The following is a 24,401-nucleotide window of genomic DNA, read 5'->3' on the forward strand; positions in this document are numbered from 1 at the left end:
TAATTAAGTCATATTCACCTAATTCTTAGAACACCTCTCCTCATGCTTGTATCTTTCTAACCTGTGGAAATTTATTCACCAGTCATATAAATCAGATTATGTATTGTATAGCTTACACAAAAATGCTTCTTCTTTCACAAAGCTCGCATTTTTGTTTTGTTCCAGAGATGGTGAATTGTGTTTGAGCCGATCACTTGTCAATAGTTCTGATAAAGTGATTCGAAAGGCGGGCTCGTCAGTCTTCCAGCACTCTGTAGAAGGCTGGAAGATCAATTCTTCTTTGGTTTTGGAGATAAGGTGAGTTTCTTTAATAAGGTTTAATAAATTTCACATCATGTTCTCAAACATGTTGGACTTGCAAACTTATATCGAACATCTGATTTATAGGTTAAGTAAGAGTGAACCAGCTGTACTTAATGTTGCTCACTGAAGAATGTGAAGCCGTAAAAATGAAATTATTATACAGTAAAAAATTTAAAGATGAACATGTGAATTTGAATATATAGTTTTTGTATTAATGAAATAAAATAGTCAACAAAAAACACTAATATTTTAACATACTTTTACACAATTGCTCATGATGAAAATATTTTTTGAATTAGTTTTGGCTTCTTTGACACTTTATTCAAATTTTACGTTATCTCAAGTAAATGAAAAGAGAGACTACTCAATACCTATTTTGTTGATGATTGTGAATACATGTGATTTAACCTATCAATGGTTATGTCAGTGTGAGTCCATGTGAAAAATGGATAAAAATCAGGATAATGAGCCTGCTTGAATACTGGCTTACTTATTATACTAGGCATTTAAGCTGAAAGAAACTCTTGAAATAAAATTCAATATATTCACTACATCATTTTTTTCTAGTAGTCCTATTACTAATAAGAAAAAACTTTTTTGTTTTTGATTTTGTTTTTTGGTACCGGGGATCTAACTCCAGAACTTACGCTTGCTTGAGAGGTAGGCAACGGCACTACTGAGCTAAATCCCCAGCCCAAGAAAGAACGTTTTTAAATGGAAGAAATTAGCAGATTAATTTTCTCTGTAGTTACTTTACATGGCTGCCTTGATTGATATGATTATAAAATCATCATATTTCTCTAATATTGGCAAATGCCAATCATCCAGTGGCTGGATATTGACAGGTATTTTGTAAGAGTATCTTACTGATCAAAAGATTAAGGGCTGACACGTTTTCCTGGGCTTCTATTTACTCACTCCTTGGTTCATACCTACACGTAGTGCAGGTTGTAAGCAACCTGGAAGAAGACTCTGTGACACTGATCTTTAGAGTATACACAATTTACAGAGTGCATTTCAACAAAGGCACATGCTGCAGGTTGAAATTTACTCAAAAGTATCTGGAAATTAAAAAGAGGTGAACGTCAGAGAAAGACAAGAATGGTAAGGCTAATTTGTATTAAACTTTTGGGAGGGTTGGAATCAGAAACAGGAACCAACCCATTGCAATGAGGAATGGTGTTTGAGTGCTTATAGTTCAGAGAGAACTTTGTATATTTGTGGGTCTAATAAAAAGGTGAGATGTGTAGAGTCCGATGACCTTATAAATTGGTGTCTCCTGAGTAGAATTTGGGTTGAAAGTAAACTCTATTTAAATTGGATAGAGAAAAATATTTTAAAACTGATATTTAAAAAATCAGGAAATTCCTCATAGAAGTGTGACTTTTCAAATTTCTTGAGAAATTTAAAGACTTGATGACTTGGACCTGTGTTCTTCCTGATGGGTAGCAGACTGGGCCATGCTTGCTCTCCCATGATACCTATTTAGTGTCCTCCCCACACCTCCGACTCCACATTTGAATTTATAAACCCTGTAAGATATAAAATAATTATAAGGAACGGGGTCATATGGAATCATACATCCAGGTATAATTTAGTTTAAAGATTCATAGTTCTTGGAAGTAGATTAGAAAGTGAGAAATACAATTGCTCTGAAAGGAAAAACTTGATCTGCAGTCATGTCTAGACAGACAACTTCAAATAGGATGGTTTAGCCAGAAGAAAGCAATTAATTTAGGCTACCTGGATCAAAGAAAATAATGGAAAAAGGTTCAGTGAGTATATCTAGCCATGCTAAATAATAAATCAGATAAATTAAACTTTACCATGTAAATTCTCAGTAATAAATACTAGTTTAATCATTACATCCAGCCATACCTTCCAAAGTCTATATAAATATGAATACTGTAGCTCATCTGGCTATAGATATACATTTTTGATTGCATTATTAATAGTTTGGAGTTTTTTATTATAAACTAATAAATGACATTTTTATTGAGCTAGATGTTATGAATAAATCTGTGAACACTGTACTGAGAGATTATTTGACCATGTCCAACATTTATGACTTGATATTTTTTCCACATTTGGGTTATTTCTTTCTTCTAATTTTCATAAAGTAAGTAAAAGCCAAAAAGAAAAGCAAACTGGCAAATATAGTTTTGAAATGTATGAGCTTAGCTTCTCATCAAAACAGCTTAATCATATAATTAGAAAGTATTTTCAATACATAATATCATATATATCAAAATTCCTAAACAGCTAAGACTTCCCAGTTAACTGAACATAATTGCAAATTTATATATGCATGCTTCTCAAAAAGAACTTGCTACTACATGCGTACATTTACTTTAGAATAAGGTCCATATACAATACATAACACCATTTTCTACTTCCTTTCATCATTTAGTGACCAGAACAGCTGATCTTGGGTCAGAAAGTTTATTAGATACAAACCCAGACCTATTTGGCTGTTCAGGCAAGTAGATCATTAAGAAATACATTTCTTGTAATATTATATTTTAATACAAATAATATGAATCATGTAAATGCATGTTTATGTAGTATTGTGGTATTTTTCATTGCTCTGAAATAACAAAAGGTATTATTCATCCAATATTACCAAACTTTGGGCTAAGACTCAAATTGTAACTTGGGGCATAAAGGCAACAAAAATTATTTTCAAGTATTTTGAACAATTTTTCTTTTAATTTGGTTATTATTATTTGGGGGTTTTCTTTAAATACTAGAATGTCAGCAACTATAACAAGTTCAGATGTCCTATCAGTGAACAGACTTCATTCTTTTAGAGATTTGGAGCAAATTACTTTGGAGGACAAGGCTTTAGGGATAAATATTGGTGTATTCTTTCTGTTTACTGGATGCATGAGATAAGAATTAGCATTAATTTATTTTTTTTCTTTGTGCAATTACCAGTTGAACTGATTCAGTGCTTTTGGGGGATCTGGAGTCCCTATCTAGTGTTTGCAAAATTTGATTACTAATATATATCACAATCTTATTTGCTTTTCAACTTATGATGCTTTCGAGCTGTAAGATTTGTCACACATTACTTTCTGATGAACTTACTACTATGTAGATTAAATTCTAGTTGTTGCAACACATGCACTTCTTGTTAACAAGAAAACTACTGAGAAGAAAGAGTTGCATCTGGTGATAGGTTAACTACAAGTGAAAACACTGTTTAGTAAACTAATTTTCCGGCACTTTTCAGCTGCTATGTTAAGTGATGAATTTTGTTGAAAGGGAAGTTGTAGTTGAAAATTCAGTTGAAAAGTTTCTGTGTAGTATCTATTCCTGTCAGCCTAACAGTCTAAACCAAACTTTCAGTTTTAGCCAACGTTGCTTAACAGAAAATAGTTTGTATGACTAAGATTTTTAGTATCACTGAAAATGAAACATTTTCAGATTTTTCCAGTTATCTTTAACATTCAACAGAGGTTTCAGAAGTTGCAGTAGGATCACAAAATTACAGTTATGGACCTGTGAGGAATCTTCTTGTTCTTCTTCTAAGTCATGCACAGAAACACAACCCCTGCTTGGAATATCTGGTCATAACTTGACTACAAATTAAGAAAAGTTGCCCTGGTACACCTGTGCATTAAATATTAGCTTTTGTTGGTTCAAGTACCTTAAAGCTCAAATATTACATTTAGTTTTTTACTCTGTTTTTCTCCTTCTTGTTTTTGAAAAAGTTTTGTTTTGCCTGCTGATAAGCAATATTAAATTCTTAACAATTATATTCTAAGCAAAATCATATGTTCTCTTTGATGATGCTTAAAGTGGTATTTTCATGCTCTCGGTGTCATCTAGCTTATTATATATAAGTAAAAATTTTATAGTCCCGACATATTTATAGTCTGAGCACTAACTAGATTTGGCAAATACACAGAGCTTTTTGTGGTCCATTACATCTGTAATCTAAAAAATATCTTCAGCCTGCTGGGGGAGAAAAAGCTAGCCTTCTCTTACTGATTTCAAAGAGTATTAAGAGCTTAAATCACAATATTATTCTCTTATAGTAATTATTTTCTCTCTTTCATCCACTTGCACCAGCAAATTTATCTCAGGTAATTTCCCATGCCTAAATTTAAGCCCTAAAATAGAAACTAAAAGTTTTGTTTAGTATAAGAAAAAGTACTTACTGGAGTCATTCAAATTCACTTTTTCCCTTTTCAATTTTAAAAAAAGGAAATTGTACACTAACAACTGTTTAGAATTTTGCCTGAGAAATTTTTGTATTTTGTTATTTTGATTAGTATGAGCTACTGTTTTTTATTTTCTTAAAACTTTTCTCAAGTTACCTAGGCTCCTTTTCATACCACTTTTCCTAAAAATGAATAAAATAGAGGTGCTCAATTATAATCAAGAATTTAGAAGATGTCTTTTCAAGCGTTTTGGCTGCTTTCAGTTACACAGAAAGGGCACAATTGTTAGAAAGTCCTTCTTGCTATTAGTTGAGAGTCATGTAAGTGCTGACTTTTTTGATCAAGTAAAAGTGATTGTTCCTTTAGCATGTCCAGGCTACCATATTTTCATCCATATCTAGACCTCTAATCTACTCACCTCAAACTTGCAAACACGCCACCATCTGTGAGTGCACATCTCCAAGAACATCTCTGGCAACCTGTTCAAATTATGTTCAAAGGAAAATGATAACATCATGTAGTTGGGTGATTTAACCACATCCGTGCAGTCTGTACTTTAGAGCCAGCCTTGTCATGTTAACAGGAAATGAGAATTTTTTGTTGAAATATAGGTGTCAAAATACTAATTTTCCACAGATAAATAAATGACAACTAATAAATAACTGCAAAGGTTTCTGTGTTTTGCCACTTTGGGTGCTGATCATTAACTTTTGTGAAGAATCATTATGTCTTTGACATAATGAGATACTTCTCCATTTTCTCTATTAATAAGTCCATAGTTGAGGATTTCTTATGTAATCTATATATTGTTAAAATAAACTATTACGGTGCATGATAGCATTTCTAATAATGTTTCTGATTTCATTTGTAGAGTATTTGTATAAAATTTCCTTTACAAATTAAGCTTAAAAATATTTTTTCCAAAGAGCTGATAAGTATTTCTTTTATCCGTACAGAATTTTCAATCATTTGGTTTTTCTAATTAGATCACACATTAAGATAGAATTGGTTTAGAGAAAGCCAAACAAAATGAGATGTATATGAGCTCGTTATTTTATATCTATCCTTGCCAATCATCTTTCTAGGTTACAAGTGTAAATTGGACAATAATTCCTTTGGTAGTCATGAACAGAAGTAGTTGTGAAGAGAGGACCTTTTTTTTTCTTAGTCTTAAAAATTTACCAATTATATTGAAGCTTAAACAATAATAGCCATAGAGGAAAACATGTCAGATAGTAAATTTTATAATAATGACATTGGTTTCATCACTTCAAAAATGCAGCTTTGCACACCTGAAATCTTAGCATTCTGTGAGATTGAGTCAGGAGGATAGCAAGTTTGAACTTGGCCTAGGCAAATTTGCAACTTAGCGAGAACTTGTGTTGAAATAAAAATTAAAAAAAAAAAATGACTGAAGGTGTTGTTCAGTGCAAAGGCCCTAGTTCAATCTTTAGAACTGAAAAAAAACAATTTTCCAATAAAATCACATAGAGAATAATATTCAATTTCCAACATAGGTGTAAAGTTTTCTCTAATTACTTCTTGCTGATACATGTTTGCTAAGCTATGGATCGGATAATTCCAAACTTTAATAGGTTAGGTCCGTAATTTTCTGGCAGTACGATTATCCCAAGAGCTTACTAGAATCCTGGGCTATTACTTTGTACTTAGTTTCAGATATAAATAACCCCATCCAAAGATTTCTTTTAAAATTCTTAAGACTTGTTTTTTCTCCTCCAGCTATTCAGTTATAATTCACTTCCCTCACCTTAATGGCAGCTACCCTTTTGTCCTTTGAGTCTATGGACTCATGTTAAAGTCAATATCCTTCTTCTTACTGGGAAATTATAGTCATATTTATTGTAAATTGGGATAAAGAAACAATTAGAGGTCTAAATTAATAGACTACAAACAGTTTAGATTACAAAACATTTCCAGAGATATATTTCTTTTCATTTCAGCTTGCAACTTGTTTATTTCATGCTTGACTTCACCTCTTTCAGTTCCTTGATAAAAAGAAAACTCAACATAAACCAACGTATGAACAGTATTTAACAAATATCCAAAAGCAACAAATTTATCAGGTAAAGGGCACAACTTCCAAATTATGACGAGCAATAGCTTTGTCAAGTGCATTTTCTATATCAAGTCAGGGTGCATCAACTTTCCAGCCTGCTATTTTCTCATTTTTCACCATTCAGTTATTTAGCAGATGCATATAGTTCATGTCTCATGGTATCTCAGATTTGTGATCAACTTATGTTAGGTATTTGGTAGACTGAAGTAGCATAATATAAAAAAAGATCTAAAATATTGTGGACAAATGAGCTGTGACTTCCATTTCTTTGTCATACAGCCACCCACACGATCTACTCAATACCACTTAAGAAAGCCAACTTATATGACCAAACCTAGCTGTATTTGAGTTTCAGAAAATTGGAAGGGTCCTAACCGAGGATCCATGTCACATATAAAACCTTGAAGATTCAAATACTAAAAGGAAGAGGGGAAGAAAGGACACTAAGCAACAATTGACTCTCTGCCATGTACAATCCCAACGCTTCATCTACCCATCTTTTCCTTTTTTTTTTTTTTTTTTGGTACCGGGGATTGAACTTGGGTCCTTGCGCTTGTGAGACAGTGAGACAGGCGGCAGAACCACTGAGCTAAATCCTCAGCCCTAACCCATCTTTTCCTTTAATGTATTGGTCTTATCTCCTGGAATCTTAGTCTAGGAAGAAAATTTTCATATACATTTAGTGATATAGTTGCACATTTTCTTCACATATTTATAGGCAAGTTTTATAAATATGTATGTTTATTTGAAAAGTAAGTCTTTTCAGTAATATTATCTATGATCTAAATTCAAAGTATTTAAATTATTTCTATTCACCTTAATTAGACTATGTGACACAAAATAAATGACTATAGAAAATAGAAAGCTAGTAGCCGAACATCTAATTATGGAAATTCAAGTATTTAATTTAATAAACGGATTTTTCTATAGTATGTTTTGATATAGTGTGCTTTTTACTCCAAAATATGTATATATACTATATTTACAAAACTATTATAAACTCTATGCAAAGTGCTTTTAAAAGCATATTCTATTTCCTGTTGTTGATGTAATTACCACCTGAAAATTCAAAATCAGTGATTTGTCAATTTATGTTTCATAGGCTACTTGGTGAATGACATTACCAGTTCTTGGATTTGCTGTCATGTAAAGCTTTGCTTGTGTTTCGAATATAGGAAGAACATTCTTCGCTTCTTAGATGCAGAGCGAGATGTCTCAGTGGTCAAGAGCAGCTTTAAACCGGGTGATGTCATACACTACGTGCTGGACAGGCGCCGGACGCTAAACATTTCTCATGACCTGCACAGCCTCCTACCTGAAGTTTCACCAATGAAAAACCGTCGGTTTAAAACCTGCGCGGTTGTTGGAAATTCTGGCATTCTGCTCGAGAGTGGATGTGGGAAGGAGATTGACAGTCACAACTTTGTGATCAGGTGAGTGAGCGCCATCCGATCCTAGGGGTTGGGATTTCCTCAAAGACCTTTTACTTAGAAATGGGAAACTGGCAGAAATGTTCGAATTTAATATTAATACAGAGTTTTACTGATTATGCAAACATTTACCTATGCCATCCCTTTCTGTGTTATACCCAGATCTACATGTAGCTTGGAATAGAAAATTGAAGTTATTGTATCACTGAATAAAAAGCTGCTTTCATTGTAACAATGATTCAAGGCAGCTCTGGCGATGAGGGGGACAGATACCAATTCTGCTATAGTTAACATTCAAATAAGAATTAGGTAAAACCCTCATCTTTATGGTCATTAGTTTGGTGTAACTTTATTTTTTTTCTAAAGATTGCGAACATTACTTTGCATTAATGTTATACATTTGAGCTAATTTTATTTTTTTATTGATAATTATATAACATTCTAAGGAAATGTTTTAGCAGTTTATATGTGATATCTTCAGCCAAATTCCCTTCATTACATTTATTCATGGTATCTGTGAATGTTAATACACTTTATTATTTTAGTTTTTTCACACAATTGAACATACCTGTTTTATTGATGGTCTGTAGATATTTGATGAATTATGTGTTTAGCTAAATTCTGATTTCCTGAAATAGACTCAACAGTGGAAATGGGATTGTGATCACAGCTCAGATATTAGCAGTTTTTAAATCCCAATTCTTATATCTGTACATGTTTTGTGTTAGCATCAGAAACATTTGCTGAATGGGGTAAACATCCATGTTGAAATATGAAAAGGTACCATATAAAGACAGCAAAGTATGTGATTTTTCATATGTGCGAAGTCTTGAAGTCCCTTGAAGGTAGGCCACAATGCAGGCTGTAATGTATGGATCATGATAAAATCTGCTGAAAGACATCTTAAAAGACATTGATTATCTGCAGTGGTGCCTCAGTTCAGGAGCGCTTTTGTTTGAGAACAATTTGGTTTGCAAACAGAAACTTTTGGCAAAGTTTTGTTTTTGTTTGCAAACTCTACATCAAGTGATGAACATGACCATGACCATCTTTCCCACACAAACACAGACGTGGCCATCTTTTCCCAAACTGTAGAACAGGTTAAGTTTGTGAACCAAGGTACCACCACTGTATATAATTAGTCATAATTAGAGTACAATTTCTTCAAAAACCAATAGTATCTATGAAAAACCAGGTGGATACAATTCATACTTATAACTGAAACCTTTTCTTGTCTGAGTATAGGGTCAGATATTGATTTGAAACCAGTTGAGCTTTTAAAATCCTGAACTCAGGGATTGATTGGATTGAGGAAAAACCCCTGTAGACTTGACTTTTAGATATAAAAATAAACTAAAATACAAAGAGAAGGAGAGAAACATTTGATGGTAGAATAAAAACAGATGTGGAATTAATGTGCTTTAAACATTGATTTCTGTGTGAAGAATAGCTGTGAAGAAAATGTAAGGTTTCTAGAATTTCTGAAGTGACTAGAATCACAAGTCAGGTAACATAAAGAAGTAAACTTTTAAGGTATAATGGAAATTGTTGCAACAGAAAGAGGATTTTAAAGGGTGATTAATACTAGAGGAAAATGATTTTAACATGACAAGTCTTGCTCCTATATCCATTTAAGCTTCGGCCTTGGAGCTTATTGAAGTTGTTAGAGGTAGTCTTATCTCTAACTTTAAAATGGAAATTGCTTTTACATGTGAGCAACGAGAGAGACCTGAAATAGTCCTACTTCTCCAGTGTAATATCAGTTCATTGAGAGTACTTTCTGCTCTGGCCTTATTACCTGATTTCTATAGACTGAATCCTTTGAATTATTCCAATTTAAAATTACCAAGTTATCTCACATAGCATTGTGTCCCCAGTGAGTACATTTTTGCTGTCTTTCTGTCTTAACAGTTACAGGTTGATCATGCTGATGTTATATCACAGGCTCTAGTCTTCATTTGCTTCCATTCATTTCTTAGAAATTGTACAACCTATACCATATCTCACTCTCTTTTGTTAGCCAGATTTCATGTTTCCAAACTACTGGACTCTAGTCCACCTGTGAACAAAATTCTGCTTCCATGAATTCCTACTGACTCCCTCTTTCATTCTAAAATTAATGCTACTTCTTTTTCATTCACCAAACAGGATCGGCAGGCCACCTGGTAGCACTGCCCTTGTAGTTCTACTGTAGACAATTGGGCATTTGAATCACCTACTCTGAGTTTCCTTCTGCAAAATATCAGGGTTGTAGCAACTGGGCTAATGCACATATTTTCTCTTCCTTAATGACTTAAGCACCTAATTTTGTCCCTAGTTTTGTTTAGACTTAAAAAACTCTTTATTTCACTTTAGATTAATAAAGTCCATTGCTAACCATAAAATACTCTTTGGTCATTCCTATAGGAAACCAACTATAGTAAGTTCCACTGACTGGTTTACCTGTTTTAATTCATATTCTGTGGTTCCAGGGTCTTAATCTGCCTCACTGGTAATTGGAGGTTGGATCTGAGGGGCTGTTGCTGATTTCTGAGCCACTACTTTCCATCAGCTAGGGACAAACACCTAAATAGGACAGTGGGAAGTATGTCTTTACCGCTTCCTATTTGAAAACCTCATTGAATCCACAGTTACTTTTCAACTTCAACTTTGTGTGTTCAATGAGTGCTTTACCTCCTTTCACACTTTGTGAGTGGTCTGTCTTTACAACCTCACGATTTAAACCACCCAGGTATTGTGTTCAAGCAGACTTCAGATTTTACAAATCAAAGCGCCATTTTAAGATAAAACATTCCTTAAACATTAATTAGGTTTTTACCTGACCTTTTTGGGGAAAAGATTTAATGAAATAAAATGAAATCTTCTTTAGTTATATACCAGAATTCATTATTGCATGCAAGTGAAAGTCTTGCTCTAGATAGCTTTTCTTTTAGCAGCAGCAGCAAGGGTCATATAAATGGCATTATTGTCTTTTGAAATGAGCTTTTAGAGTTTTCCTAATATTCTGTGAAAAACATTTTATGATCAGTCTGTGAAAAGCACTCATGTGCATTTACACAGGATACCCAACATATTGTAATGCATTTCCTTTCCTACAAATGGCACTGCTTCAGTGGCTACTTGAATCTCAAATCAATTATATTAAATGCTGGTTTCAGAGGGACATTAAATTAGAGGGAACCCTGATTATGTAATTATGTGAGGCTTAAGGTAAAAATACCAAAACAAAACACTAAGATTGCCAAATAAGTTAAATGGTGACTTTTATTCTTTCATGAGTATTGGAAAATAGTAAACCTAAATATTAAACTGATTTCTTAAATCTAAGTCTCAGATGCACAAGTTCCTTAGTAACAAAACACAAGTACAAGAAAATTTTATTTCTTATTAAAAATTTCCAAAGCCGTAACTCTAAAAGCATTGTTGAGAACATTGTGATCAGTTTTTGTACATGTACAAACCTCAAGATCACTTGTCTCAATTAGACAGATGCCTTGTCACATAGAAGGAAGCTCAGTTAAGATAGGAAAGTAAAGAAAGCCAATAACTGGCTCAAGTTGAAAATATCTTATTTATTGACCTGCATCCTTCTCTAAGAAGTGTGGTTCACATAGTATAATAAAGTTCTCATGAAATTTAAGATATTGTGCCATATCACTCCCAAGGAGCAAAATTTTGACTAATGTGATCAGCAGCAATTTGTCAGTTACATGCCATCTCTCACATGCTTGAGCAGAAGAGAAAGTGGAAGAAGAAGGAATAATAGTATTTTAGGCTTGTCAGATCTATTTCTTCAAAGACTGATGGAAAGTTTGAATGCCCTGGAAACACTTCTTGAAAATAGAAACATGAGTTGCTTATATGAGTCCTCATAAACAGACCAGGTGCAGACCATGTGCTGTACAAAAGAATTCAATAACATGTACAATTTCATCAAAAAAATTCTTTTTTTGCAAGTATAATGTCTTTTTTTTTCTTAGAAAAATCTGGGTCTCTGATACTGCTAAGTACAGAAATTGTCCAATACCACAGAGCCTTTTATTATTAACTGATAAAAGAGAAATTCCAAATATTTGGTTGACTGATGCTACCCCTTCTAACATCAATAGCAATGGGGTGTGCAGACAGAAAGAAGGAAAAGATACCTGATGTTTAAATTGTAGAACAATGAAACACTCGTTTATTATGAGTACTTATGATATCAGGGAATTTAACAGAAGCTAGAAATAATTTCACAAAATTTATCTCTTACCCAGTTTCCATACTAACTAAAAGTGTAATAATCGAAGCACATTGGCTTAGTATTCTTGGAGTTATTTAAAAAGAAACTAACCAGTTAAAAGACAAACATTAACTTCTTTGTCAAAGTCACTGATAACTTACTACATTTTTATCCATATTGCGTGAACAAGGGGCCAGTCATGAGCAGAGCCTGATTACAGAATTGAAGATTCTTACCTTCCTTTTTAAAAGACTCAAAGGGTGTCACTGGACTCAAATTCCCTGAAGTCTTAGCAAATTTAACACCCTTGTCTATAGCTCGTTCTCTTATTTCAAATCACGCAGATGGATTAAAAAATATTTGATAAAGAAAACAAGTTATGATTCCATTACTGAATAGGGCTACTGAAACTAACAATTTTACCTAAAGACTTTTAGATATTCCAGGGTAAGTCTAGATATATTATTAATCTTTAGATAACACACACAGTACACTTTAGGAAGACATAATTGATAATTTAGAAGTCTTATTATATTGTCATAAACCAACATAATGTACAAACCGAAACACATACTAACAGCTTACATACCCGTACTCCATAGAAGTATTCAAACAATTAACAGATTTGTTCTCCTTTATAAGTTGCTGAATAATATTCACCTGCATTCAGAAGACACTGTAAATTCCACAGGAGCTGTGTTAAAATAAAATAGTTGGACCCACACTTACAATGCATGTACAATTTTTGGAAAAATGAATAGATTCAAATGTAACTTAAATTCAGTCCTTTTAACTGAATATAACTGACTCTGGGTAACATGTGAGACAAGCAGATATGCAATGGCAAACAAAAAACAGTGCTCTGATAGAAAACTGCAAAATCTCAGTACATAAAATTAGAAAAGTAATCAAGATATGTGATCTAGTGGAAACTAAGGTAACATGATAAAAATATTATCACTTCACAATATCTGTTTTCCTAAGGGGAAGAATGACATGTTTCCCCAAAGAAAAACTTAAAGGAGTTGACTCCACTTGGCCACAGCAAAGCATTTTTGTAGCTCAGTCAACTTTGTACTTTCCCCTGTGGGGTAGTTTATGACTCTGTCATAAACTTTGTCATACTCTTTGTCATATTTGTCAGACTCTTGACCTTCTATTACTACTAACTCTTTTAGAAAAAAAAAACCCAAAACACTTTTATGGGAAATAGAAGATTTTTTCCCATTAAAAATTAGAATTGATGATGGGAGAGGAAAGAGAACACATCCTTAAACATCTCCCCTGCTCCCTTTTTTCCCACCTTTATTAGAAAAGTGATGGTAAATTCTTACTAGTTTCATAAATATTGTCCAATTCTTTCCACTTACACTTTCAGAGGAAATATAGTTTTCTTATCTCAAATAGGAAATAGTAAATAACTAAGTTTATAAGAAAGAGAGAAAGCTAGAGCATAAGGAATATTTTTAAGTTTTTTATTAATATAAATAATTTTATACTGTAGGGATCGTAAGCATTGCTTATGTAGTACTTGGTATATATGTTTTTCTCTCTTATTATTGCCTAGTATTTTATTTCTAAGAGTCATTTATGAAATTCTATAATTTTTTTTTGAGACATGGTCTTGCTATGTAGTTCAGGCTGGCTTTGAACTCACAGTGATCCTCTTGCACCAGCCTCCAGAGTGCTGGGATTATAGGTGCATGCCACCACACCTGGCAATTTTATGTTTTAGAAAACTAATTAGCTTTGCAGTTTTGCCTACTGATTTTAATTGTAAAATCCATGTCCTATGTATAAACTTGAATTTAAAATTTATAATTATTTGTTTTTTAAATTTTAACTTAAAGCTATGACGTTACAAATTGTGATATAATATCCAACTATTATTTTTCTAGTTATGTTATTCCTCAGACAAATATATCTTATTTACAAATGTAATTATGAAAACGGAAATGATAATGACTAAGACTATTCTAACTTTTAAGACATTGTTTACTCATTTTCAGAAATCGAGATTATACAAATTTTCACCCAGCAATGACTTTTAAAAATTTTAATATACAGTAAAAATATCCCTTGGTATTGGCACTTCAGTGAAATGAATCTAAAAATGTAAATTGATAAAAATTTTGTAAAATCAAGTTGATATTGTATATTAAAAGTTATAGAAATTAGTCATATTTTTTATCCACTTTTTCCACTTGTATTTGTTTAAGTATATGCAATGGCATTGTTAATAATGTACAAGAAAAGACAAGTCAAATAAATATTTGTACAACTGAATCATTAGCCACTCAGCATATGGAGAAAGAGAATCTGAATCAATGGAACAAGTAAATACAAAGACAAATGCTTTCCATGGTCATAGGAAACAACCAAGTTTGGGACCACTCCACTATTTGGTGCATAATGAAGAACTCTGAGGAAGGGGCAATGTCAAGTTATGTTGAATGTACGATGATGAAGAATTATTACATAATATTAAAATTTGCATGATACTTTGTAATAGTTCAGGAAGGAAACTTGGGGTGTGTTAGATCGTTAATTTGTTTGTTTTATTTTGCATTTTACAGTTTTGTTATAAACAGAACAGGGATATATTAAAAAGTAAAGAAATTAGTACATTCATAAATGGAAAGACCTCATAATAAAGAACTACAAGATATGAAACAAAAGGTGCTCTCAATGAAGAAGATGTCAGATGAGGTAAAAATGATGAGATTCAGGTTATGGTAGATACAAACATGACAAAGCACATCTTTGATAGTATTATTCATAAACAGTAAATGTAAAATGTTACAGAGAATATCTTTCTCTGACATGAAGTGAGCTTTAAGATTCACTTCTAGAGTGAGATGTGGTCTCAGTTTGGAGTTAAAATCTTTGTTATTTTTCAACTGTCAGACTCATCCATAAACAGATTATTGTCAAATATACTCCAAAGCCAAACAAAAACTAATTTTAACTATCTATTGTTTTGATTTTTCTTAATATTTTCTACTTTATTCTCTAACATACCAAAGTGTAGCGATACAGTTATGGTTTCACTGTAGAAGTGATCACAGTTAGGTCTAGATGAAAAGAAACTACCTAACAAACTAACAACATATGAATTTCTCTATTAGAAGCACTAACACTGGTGATAAGACAGACAGGAGACATGTACCTAAAGTGAAGTCTTAGAAGATAAATGTAAAAAGGAGAAAAAATCGACAGAGGCATAGTATAAACTGGAGCTACAATGTGCAGAAGGATTTAGGCATAGGAACAGCCCATTGTTCCTGAATAAAACTTGAATGGGACTTTTCAAGTACTCTGAGAAGCCACTCCCTAAAGGAATGTTATGATCAAGTTGGAATTTGACTAAGATTTTGAGATAATAGATTGACTGGGAGAGAGATTAAGCTGGTGCTGGTTGAATATCCATTATCCAAAATGCTTGGAATAAGAAAGGACTCTTAGAATTTGGTCTTCCTCAGATTTTGGAATATTTGCACATACATAATGTGATATTTTGGGGATGGAACCCAAGTTGAAGCATGGGGTTCATTATGTTTCACATATACTTATACTTTATATATACTTTACATACAGGGCTTAAAGTTAATCATATACAATATTTTTAGTGCACCTGCATTTTGACTATGACTGATGACGCTTATAGCATCATATTGCATGGAAAAACTTCCAGATTTTAGAGCATTTTAGTTTTGGATTTTTGAATTAAGGATGGACAACCTATAATATTGAAATATCTAAGAGAAATGTCTAATATATAAGAGAAGTAATGCATTTTGTATGACAGATAATAAACAGAGAATGGATCTCAAAGAATCAGTATTCATTGTGATTCCTCTCAAGTAATTAGATGTAGGTAAACAAAATACAATTTTCCCCAGAACAAGGAATTTAGCGACTTTCCTGAGTGTATCCAGTATGGTGACAAAAGAACAACATAGCTGTCTTCAACTGAAAAGCCAAGATTTTATTTTCAAATATAAGAGTAAATACATTTATGTCTTCTACTTGTAAATAAGTCAGTATTTTTCTAGATTGAGAAGTTTGTAATTGTATGTTTACTCCGAATCCTGAAAGAGACAACTAAGATGTATTTTAGAGTATATTCCAAATTTTTACGAAATCCAGAACAGTGAATTCCCATTTTAATATTTTAAGAAGATATCAGTGATTCTTCAAAATATAGGTTAGCAAATCAAGTTTTGGAACTGGAAAGAAACACAAAGTTAAAAACCACAAGCTAAGTTTTATAATGTCAAACAGTGTCCCTGGAATATAATGTGAAAACTCCTTTCTTGCATCAAGTTCTTATTGTGCACCAAAATACATCCAAATATCCTAAACATGAGTAAGCAGTGAACGTTTGAATCTTAAGGGTCTTAACACCTTGATGAAATGACATAAAAATTTAAATTGGATATTCAAGTCCTAGGTATATTATTTAATATGCTTTCAATCTTAGGTGATTAACTTCTTTAAGTTACAGATTTTTCTCAGATAAGGAAAATAATCCATACCTCCTTTTTTTCTTCACGTCTGTAGAAGAAATGAGATATTGTGAGAATGTCTAGTAACAACATACAGTTTTTTCAGTTTTCAATAAATGTAAATCTGTCTTCTGATGGTTTTAGATTGTAGTATATTCACTGGGTGAAAATAATACCTATGACTTCTTCACTTAGCACATGTGAATATTTTCATTTAAATCGCCATTGTTGCTAAGGCTGCCATACTATCCCATGAAGCATAGTCGAAACAGTAGTCATTTGGTAGTTAAGAAACTTGGATCTTTCTTCTGGAATTTCAGCTAAATATATGGTGATTTTGAACAAATAATGTAAACCATTTTAGGTTTCAATTTCCTGATCTGATCTGTCAAATGAGGTGGTTAAACTAAATGGCCTCATACATTCCTTTCTGGCTCTGAAACTCTGTAACTGTATTTTCTATGACTTAGCAGAGGCCTTTAAAATAAGTCCTGTCAGTTTCCATTGTTATTTGAATTATGTTCCTTCTAATTGCCATATTTTGTGAATAAATTTCTCCTCATCAGTACAGTTATGGAAATATTTTCTTCTTAATGTTATGTCCTTCGATCTGGCTTTTTGTTTCCTTTGGTCCAGAAGTACTGCTGTTATTTCTGTTGAACATTAGCAAGTACAAAAGATGTAAAATCAGGAGAAGAGTATCAGTGCTTAGTCAAAGCAAAAGAAACCTAATGTTAATGAGTCATACAGATGATTGTAAATGTGATGAGGTTAGGGCCATGAGAGGTTACCGTATGTACAAGGTATAAAGAAGAACCAGTAAACTGCAAGTATAATCAAAAGAAAGAGAAGTTGTGTTTCAGCAACATCATTTAACATATTTATGGAAAAAAGACCCTGACATTTTTCTGGGAGATAACAACTCTCAGTTCCCATATTTGTTTCAGTAGCAATTAGCAAAATTCTTGTAGCTACAAAATGCAGTCATTAAAGTAATATTTGACTTATGCCATTACTGGAAAAACACACACAAACATACACACACACACACACACACACATTCAGTATGGTATCACATATTAACAGTGATTATCTTATCTTTTAAAGGAGGATTTACAGGAGATCTTGTTTGGAAATTACCTTCTATTTTTGATGGGGAATCTTTTGTTGTTTGTGTAATCATGTGTATTAGTTTGTTTGTGTCTACATGGGTCTCCATACAGTAAATACTGGTACTGTTTTAAAATTAAGACAAAAACAATTTTAACTTAAAATTTTATTTTTGAAAACCTGAAGAATATCCATGGGAAATGTGACATTATTCTGACAGTAAGAAGAATTAGGTTTATATTTTAGCTCCAACACTATCTGATACTGAGAATGTCATTTTAAAAAATATACAGATATTCAACTTGTGAGATTTGCAAACTATAGTTTTCGATATTTTCTCATAGGTGTCAAATGTTACTGTTACTGCTGTTTTGATTCTGCTTCATTTTTGTGTGGGATAATACATATTTTGAATATGCAAAATCATCCAAAATAACAATAATGGGGAATACATTTGAATTCTGTGTTTTTTGATTCAAAATTTAGTTCAAAACCTGACTTTAAGTATTTGCAAACTGAAAGGATATTCCCCCTTATTTATAAAATGTGACTACTGATACCTATTGATTATATAGGTGTTCTTTAAGATTTACATAATTTGAGTGTGTATAGTTATGGGCACAATATAATTGATAGCAAGTATGGTTAGTGAATTATATACATGATAAGCCTCAGCAAAACTGTCTCGAGACAAAAGCATCAGGTGATCTAAAGAATAGAGTTTAATTATTTATTGTAGTGAGATTCATAAATTTTTAGAAACAATTTAAAGTTCAAATATTATAATTATTTTCAAGTCCTTATATCACATTTTGTGTAATAATTTGTCTCTGAGTGTTGTTCATTATAAAAATTGGTGCACAGGTAACGGGGAAAAAATAAGAAGCAAGATACATCATGAACAGGTACAAGCACCCAATGATAAATGTAAACATATTGTATACCTAAAATGGACTAATAACAGAATTTAAGGGAAAAAATTGGAAAAATCCATGTATTTTATATTTTGAAATGGAAGTAGTAGTTTCATTCATTTGTTATCTTATTAATTCAGTAAGTATTTGTTAAGTAGAAGATTATCAAACAATTAATAGGTTCCAAGTTTGGAGCAATTTGACTAGGTACTAGGAAAGTAAAGATAAATTACATGGCCAATTATATTGAGATTTTATACTTTAGAGAAAGAAGCAGATATGCTGAGAGAAAGAACCAAAATAATGCAATGACAGTAATAATAGAGATGGGATAAAATCTTTGCTGGCAGTGAGACAGAACCTATGCATTACAAAAATGAATAAAATTAAGTGCTAGGGCAGTTCTTTTAAAGAAGGGAAAATAATTTCCTCTACAGAAATATCTTATATTTTATGGATTTCCTTGCCTTCATTCTTTCTACACATAATCTTAACAAAGTATTGTATGCATATACTTTTCAAGATTTTTAGCCTCCATGATTAAGATTTTCAGCATTAAAAGCTTTTTACTCACTTATTTTTTAATACATGCTTTGCCATTACAGTACTTTAGCTTCTGGAATTCCTCAATATGATCTTCTGCATGTAATTTAAGAAAATTAGTAACATTTGGAATGCTTAATTTGTTGGCTTTTATATAAAGACATTTTTGGTCTACTCTTTCATTATCTGATGAGGCTGATTTTCAGATCTTCAACAATTTTACTATATAATGGACACGTAAACATACCTTAATAACTGATTTTGGCATAAAGCAAAATACAGAGTGAGAATTTATATTTTTATATTTAAAAAACACAAGTTTAAACTCTTACAGCTTAACTAAAAATATAGAGGCGGTGTCAGCCTAGCTGTTGGTGGAAATCTAAACTGTATAGTTTGTTTTTTATACTTATCATGTCTATGTGGCAATTCTCCTTGTGAATCAATTTTGATTTGACAGTATTTTTAAAATCAGAATGAAAAGCATATTAGCCTTAAATTTTTCTGGTGTCACTAACTTCTTTTGAAAAATTCTGAATCTGCTTGTAGAAAACAACGGTTACCTAAAAGGAGTCTGTCAATGTAGTAGATCACATTTTTTGTTTAAACATAAATAATTCCAACTTCAAAGATTTTCTTTCAATTTTTGTCTATTTAATTAATTAATTTTGCAGAGAGAGGGTTCAAACTCAAGGCCTCCTGCATGGTAGCCAAGCACTCTATAACTGAATTACACCCCAGTCCAATTTTTGTCTATTTTTAGTTAGTACAATTTTAGGGAGAGTTAAAAAGTGTCAATTTGATGAATATTTTTAGTACCTTATATTTTTCCTTAGCTCTTCTTCCAAAATACATAATATTACATCAGTTTCCTAATTAACTATCTTTAATATTTCTAGTAGAGCCAACATATTAAAATCAAAATACTAAAGTGATTAGACAGAGAATGAGATTTAGTGCCCACCTCAAACTAACAGCAGAGGGTCCAAATCCAAGTGACAGCTTTGTTTTATTTGTCATTAGTCATCTCAAGCTCCTGTTTAATTGTGGAATATACTGGCAGAGTTATCTACATTTTAGAGCTATGTTATTCTCTGGCCTATAGCCCTATGTGTTTTCAAAAACTCCTTTGAAACATCATCAATAGTCCTGAAAGCTTGAAAGATCGAATGCCGCTGGGAGCAATTTCTTAATTCTCATGCCTGTACACACACAGAATAAACAGGATGAGCCTCGTTATTGTTATGTTTGGCAGTACTGATTTGTCAAAGACATCAGGCATGGACAAATATTAACATTTGTCAGAGTTTGATATGTAGTAGAATAAAGATATAAGTACTTTAATCCAGAGCAGCAGAAGCGATTAATTCTACATAAGAGTAGAATGTTCTTTAGGATAAAGAACTTATAAAGCGATGTCTTTCAATTTATTTCATCCAAGATACATAGTAAAAAACCAACACACAGAGGTCTGAAACAAATTTTCATACAATTATAAAATTATATTGTCATTTTCTATTATAATCCACTATTCTCTTTTCCATTCATTCAAAATTGCTCATCAATGATGTCAAAATAATTCATGATACACGAGTGGATCTAGCTAATTGTGTAAAAATTAATTAATTAGGATATTATTGCAGTAGTAGCTCAAATAAACAATAATGTTGCAATTGAGAAAGTATCAGTAGGAATAGAGAAGAGGGAACGAATTCAGGAGAAATTTCCTGCTGCAAATATTTAGGGTTTTATAATGAATCAGATGTGGAAAAAAAGAAAGTCCTGGGGATCAAGGAGTCTTGCTTGAACCAGTCAAAGTGTGAGAGTTGAAAGCAGAGATTCAGAGTGATCCTCTCAGGTAACGAATCGGAAGTTGCCATGTTCTACCATGTGACCTCAGAAGCAGTTTTTATACAGTCATGTTTTAATAATTTCCTAAATACTTGGTTGATATCAGAAAGCCTAAATTTTCTGCACATTATATTGTTTTTCTGGGAGTCAGTGTGAAATAAATTATACATACCTGAGTTAGAAAATATTTCCGAACCTTGGGTTATACTTTGAAAAAGTAGGAAAGTTGTATACTTTAAAATGACAAACCGAAACAGTTATAAACTTTTAAAAAATATTTCCTAAATAAGAAAATTGAATGGCAAAGCAATGCTGCTGTGACAAGCTTGGTGCTCTCATCACTAAAAGATACAGAAGTCAAAGACTGTTTCCTGCAAGCTTTGTAAGGATGCCACAGTGCACTAAGTTTGTACATAATGTATTAACACCATGAATCGCAAAGGAAAAAATTGTGATTTCCTGCCTTTGTTCTCTAGGATGGGTGATTAAAGTACCAGCCATAATATTTCATGAATGCTATTTTTTTTCTTCTTCACGCACAACATAATTTTTAAAGACATAAACTCCATGCTGAATCAGTTCTTTCTATGAGGCAGTAGTAACTGCTTAGCAACCACAGATCGATGGAGTAGTCAATTCCCTGATGATTACAGCAAGAATGCCTCATAATGCATCTTGAGAATGCTTGCTTGGTTGCTCAACCCCTTAAATATCCCAACAATGAAGTTTTACCCAAGACAATGTATAGCAAATTCTCAACAAATGCCACCATTCTCTCTTATACCCTTTCTAAAAAATAAAAAGGATTTGCCTTTTTAATTATAAATTAACAATTTAGTGGATATACTTGATGATAATATCATATGTAATTCAAAGAAACATGCTGTTTATAATAATTTGAATAAATATTAGCTTGGTACCATATATACATCCATATTCACTTTTGTGAAAAAGAAAAGAAAACCATCATATGCTGGTTTATAAGGGACTGTGATAAATGGGGGAAATAATAGGTCACATTCAAGTTATTTTGGCAATTTATGTAGCAAAATGATAAAATTTTAACAATGTTCATGAAGAGTATATAGTTCAAGACTTGTTGCACTCATTTTAAATATCTATGTATTTATTTGGTCCAAAGGTTAAGATAATTTGAGGGTCGAATCAGGAATTATACTCTAGTTCTAGCACATCAAAACCAAATGACCTTAAAATAGCTACTCATCCTTTGTGTGTGCCTCAGCCTATTCTCTTTCAAATATGCATAGTGAAGAAATGACTCCTTTGTGGTGAGATGAGGATGAAATGATTGTGCTTTATGTACGCGTGTGTGTGTGTGAGAGAGTATGTAGGAGCACGGGTGAGCATATGTATCCTGAGGGGGTGATTCTGGGACTCTTCATGGATACTAAAATCCAAGGTTGCTCAAATCACTTGTATAAAATATTGTAGTTTTCCATACACTTTCTCTCCATATACTTTAAAAGCATCTCTGTATAATTTATAATACACAGCATAATATCAATTTTATATAAATAGTTTTTATGCTATATTATTTAGAATACAACCACAATAAAATATCTATACATGCTCAGTACAGAGTCAATTTAAAAAAAATGTATTTCAAAATGAAATCGGCTGAGTGTATGGATAGAGAGTGCCTACTACAGTGTGATGGCATATGACTATCAGCATTCAGGAGGCTGAAGCAGGAAGACGTATGGGACTGCCCCATTGACCATGCCCAAAGCAGGCTGTAAACAGAGCAGGCTATACAGTGTTACCTCACAATTGGCTTGTTTTAAAAAAATGAATCTGAGGACCGGGAATTTAGGTTAGTGACACGTCACCTGCCTCGAAAGCTCAAGGTCCTGAGATCTATCCCTGGTACCTGAAATAAAAAAAGAAAGAAAGAAAGAAATAGGTCCAACCAGAGCCTATGTGACTTATAGGAGCATTGCACATGGTCCAGGCCAATATCAGCACCCCCACCCCAACATCCATGGCAGAGACCAGAGAAATGGCCCCTGAAGCTATGGAGCTTAATATGAGATAACACACATCCAGGGTCAGAGTAACTTGCATCCAAAGTCTGTTCCCAAAATTGAAACCTCATTTACTAAAAAGACAAGTTTGTTTGTTCATCACAACTTATATTTTGTCTATTCTGTCCCTAATACAAGAATGCTTTGTCTCTTCTTTTACAAGCCTTGCCTGAGTCAACAACGTATCCCTAGCAACTACGTGTAACCCCTTCATGTGGCCTCTTTACCCCAATTTAACAATGATTATGTCACCGATAAATGTCAGCAGTTCCACTGCAGGGGTCTCCTGTAGGAAGATTACCATGAATTTGAGGCCAGCCTGGGGTACATAGTGAGTTCAAGGCCAGCCTGAACTATGTAGAGAGACCCTGTCTCAAAAGGAAAAAAAAAAGTGCCTAAAAAGAAAGTACCCACTATATATCTCTACATATTATATAGATAAATATGTATATAACTTATAATTATATATGGTATATATGTGTGTGTGTGTGTGTGACTTTTATAGAGGATGGTTGACATTTTAAAATTCCTTTACAAATGTTGCAATAAAAATGAAGCTGTCCTCTTTGTAACATTTTGAATGACATGTATTTCATGTTCATTATTTTGACTTATGCCAATATCTTTTAGTTTACTCTTTGAAAGAAAATGTACATGTTATATATGATGTATGAATGTGAAAAGTATATGGATGACCATGAAGTAGTACATTTAACTTGATTTCTGTTCATTTTGGCAATATTTTATTGACTACATTACTAGTATTTATGGCACCTTGAACTGGTAGCCACAGGGGTGAGGAGGAGGAAATGAGGGTGGACTAAGGAATCTGCACTTTAGTGGAGAAAACTGACGTAACTATATAATTATTATACAGTGTGATAAATTTAGTGACGTAGATAAATAGACATGGGGTTAGCACTATCTCAATAAAGACAAGATAGCACCTGGGAAAAACCAGTATTAAAGTTATATAAACCAGGCTTTGCCATTTAGCTTTGAAGGACCAGAGAATCCATGCTCATGGATACTGAATCTTAAGTAACAAACTTTATTTTTAGAGCAGGCTTAGGTAGATTCTTGAACATCAAATAATAAATTTCATTTACTTGTGATTTCATTTACTTATGGGCCATAGTGATCATAAACAGAAAAAGTGGATGGCTGATTACAGTGGTATATACTCAAAAGTGTAACAAAAATCCAGGTAATACATAATTAAAATTGAG

At 32.6% G+C, this 24,401-nt stretch overlaps 1 protein-coding gene across 2 annotated transcripts in view; it reads left to right on the plus strand.

Moving 5' to 3' along the window:
- The window catches only part of St8sia4 (ST8 alpha-N-acetyl-neuraminide alpha-2,8-sialyltransferase 4), an 88,235-nt gene that overhangs the window by 6,580 nt on the left and 57,254 nt on the right, over positions 1-24,401 (plus strand). For both annotated transcript variants that reach the window (XM_004841732.4, XM_087180896.1), the window contains 2 exons: positions 166-297; positions 7,725-7,982. In XM_004841732.4, coding sequence (XP_004841789.1) covers positions 166-297; positions 7,725-7,982 — 390 coding nt within the window. The remainder of the gene's footprint in view (positions 1-165; positions 298-7,724; positions 7,983-24,401) is intronic.

The sequence above is a fragment of the Heterocephalus glaber genome, unplaced genomic scaffold (genome assembly GCF_053883595.1).
Source record: "Heterocephalus glaber isolate CG9 unplaced genomic scaffold, H.glaber_assembly_v1.0 deba00001465, whole genome shotgun sequence".
Lineage (NCBI taxonomy): Eukaryota > Metazoa > Chordata > Mammalia > Rodentia > Bathyergidae > Heterocephalus > Heterocephalus glaber.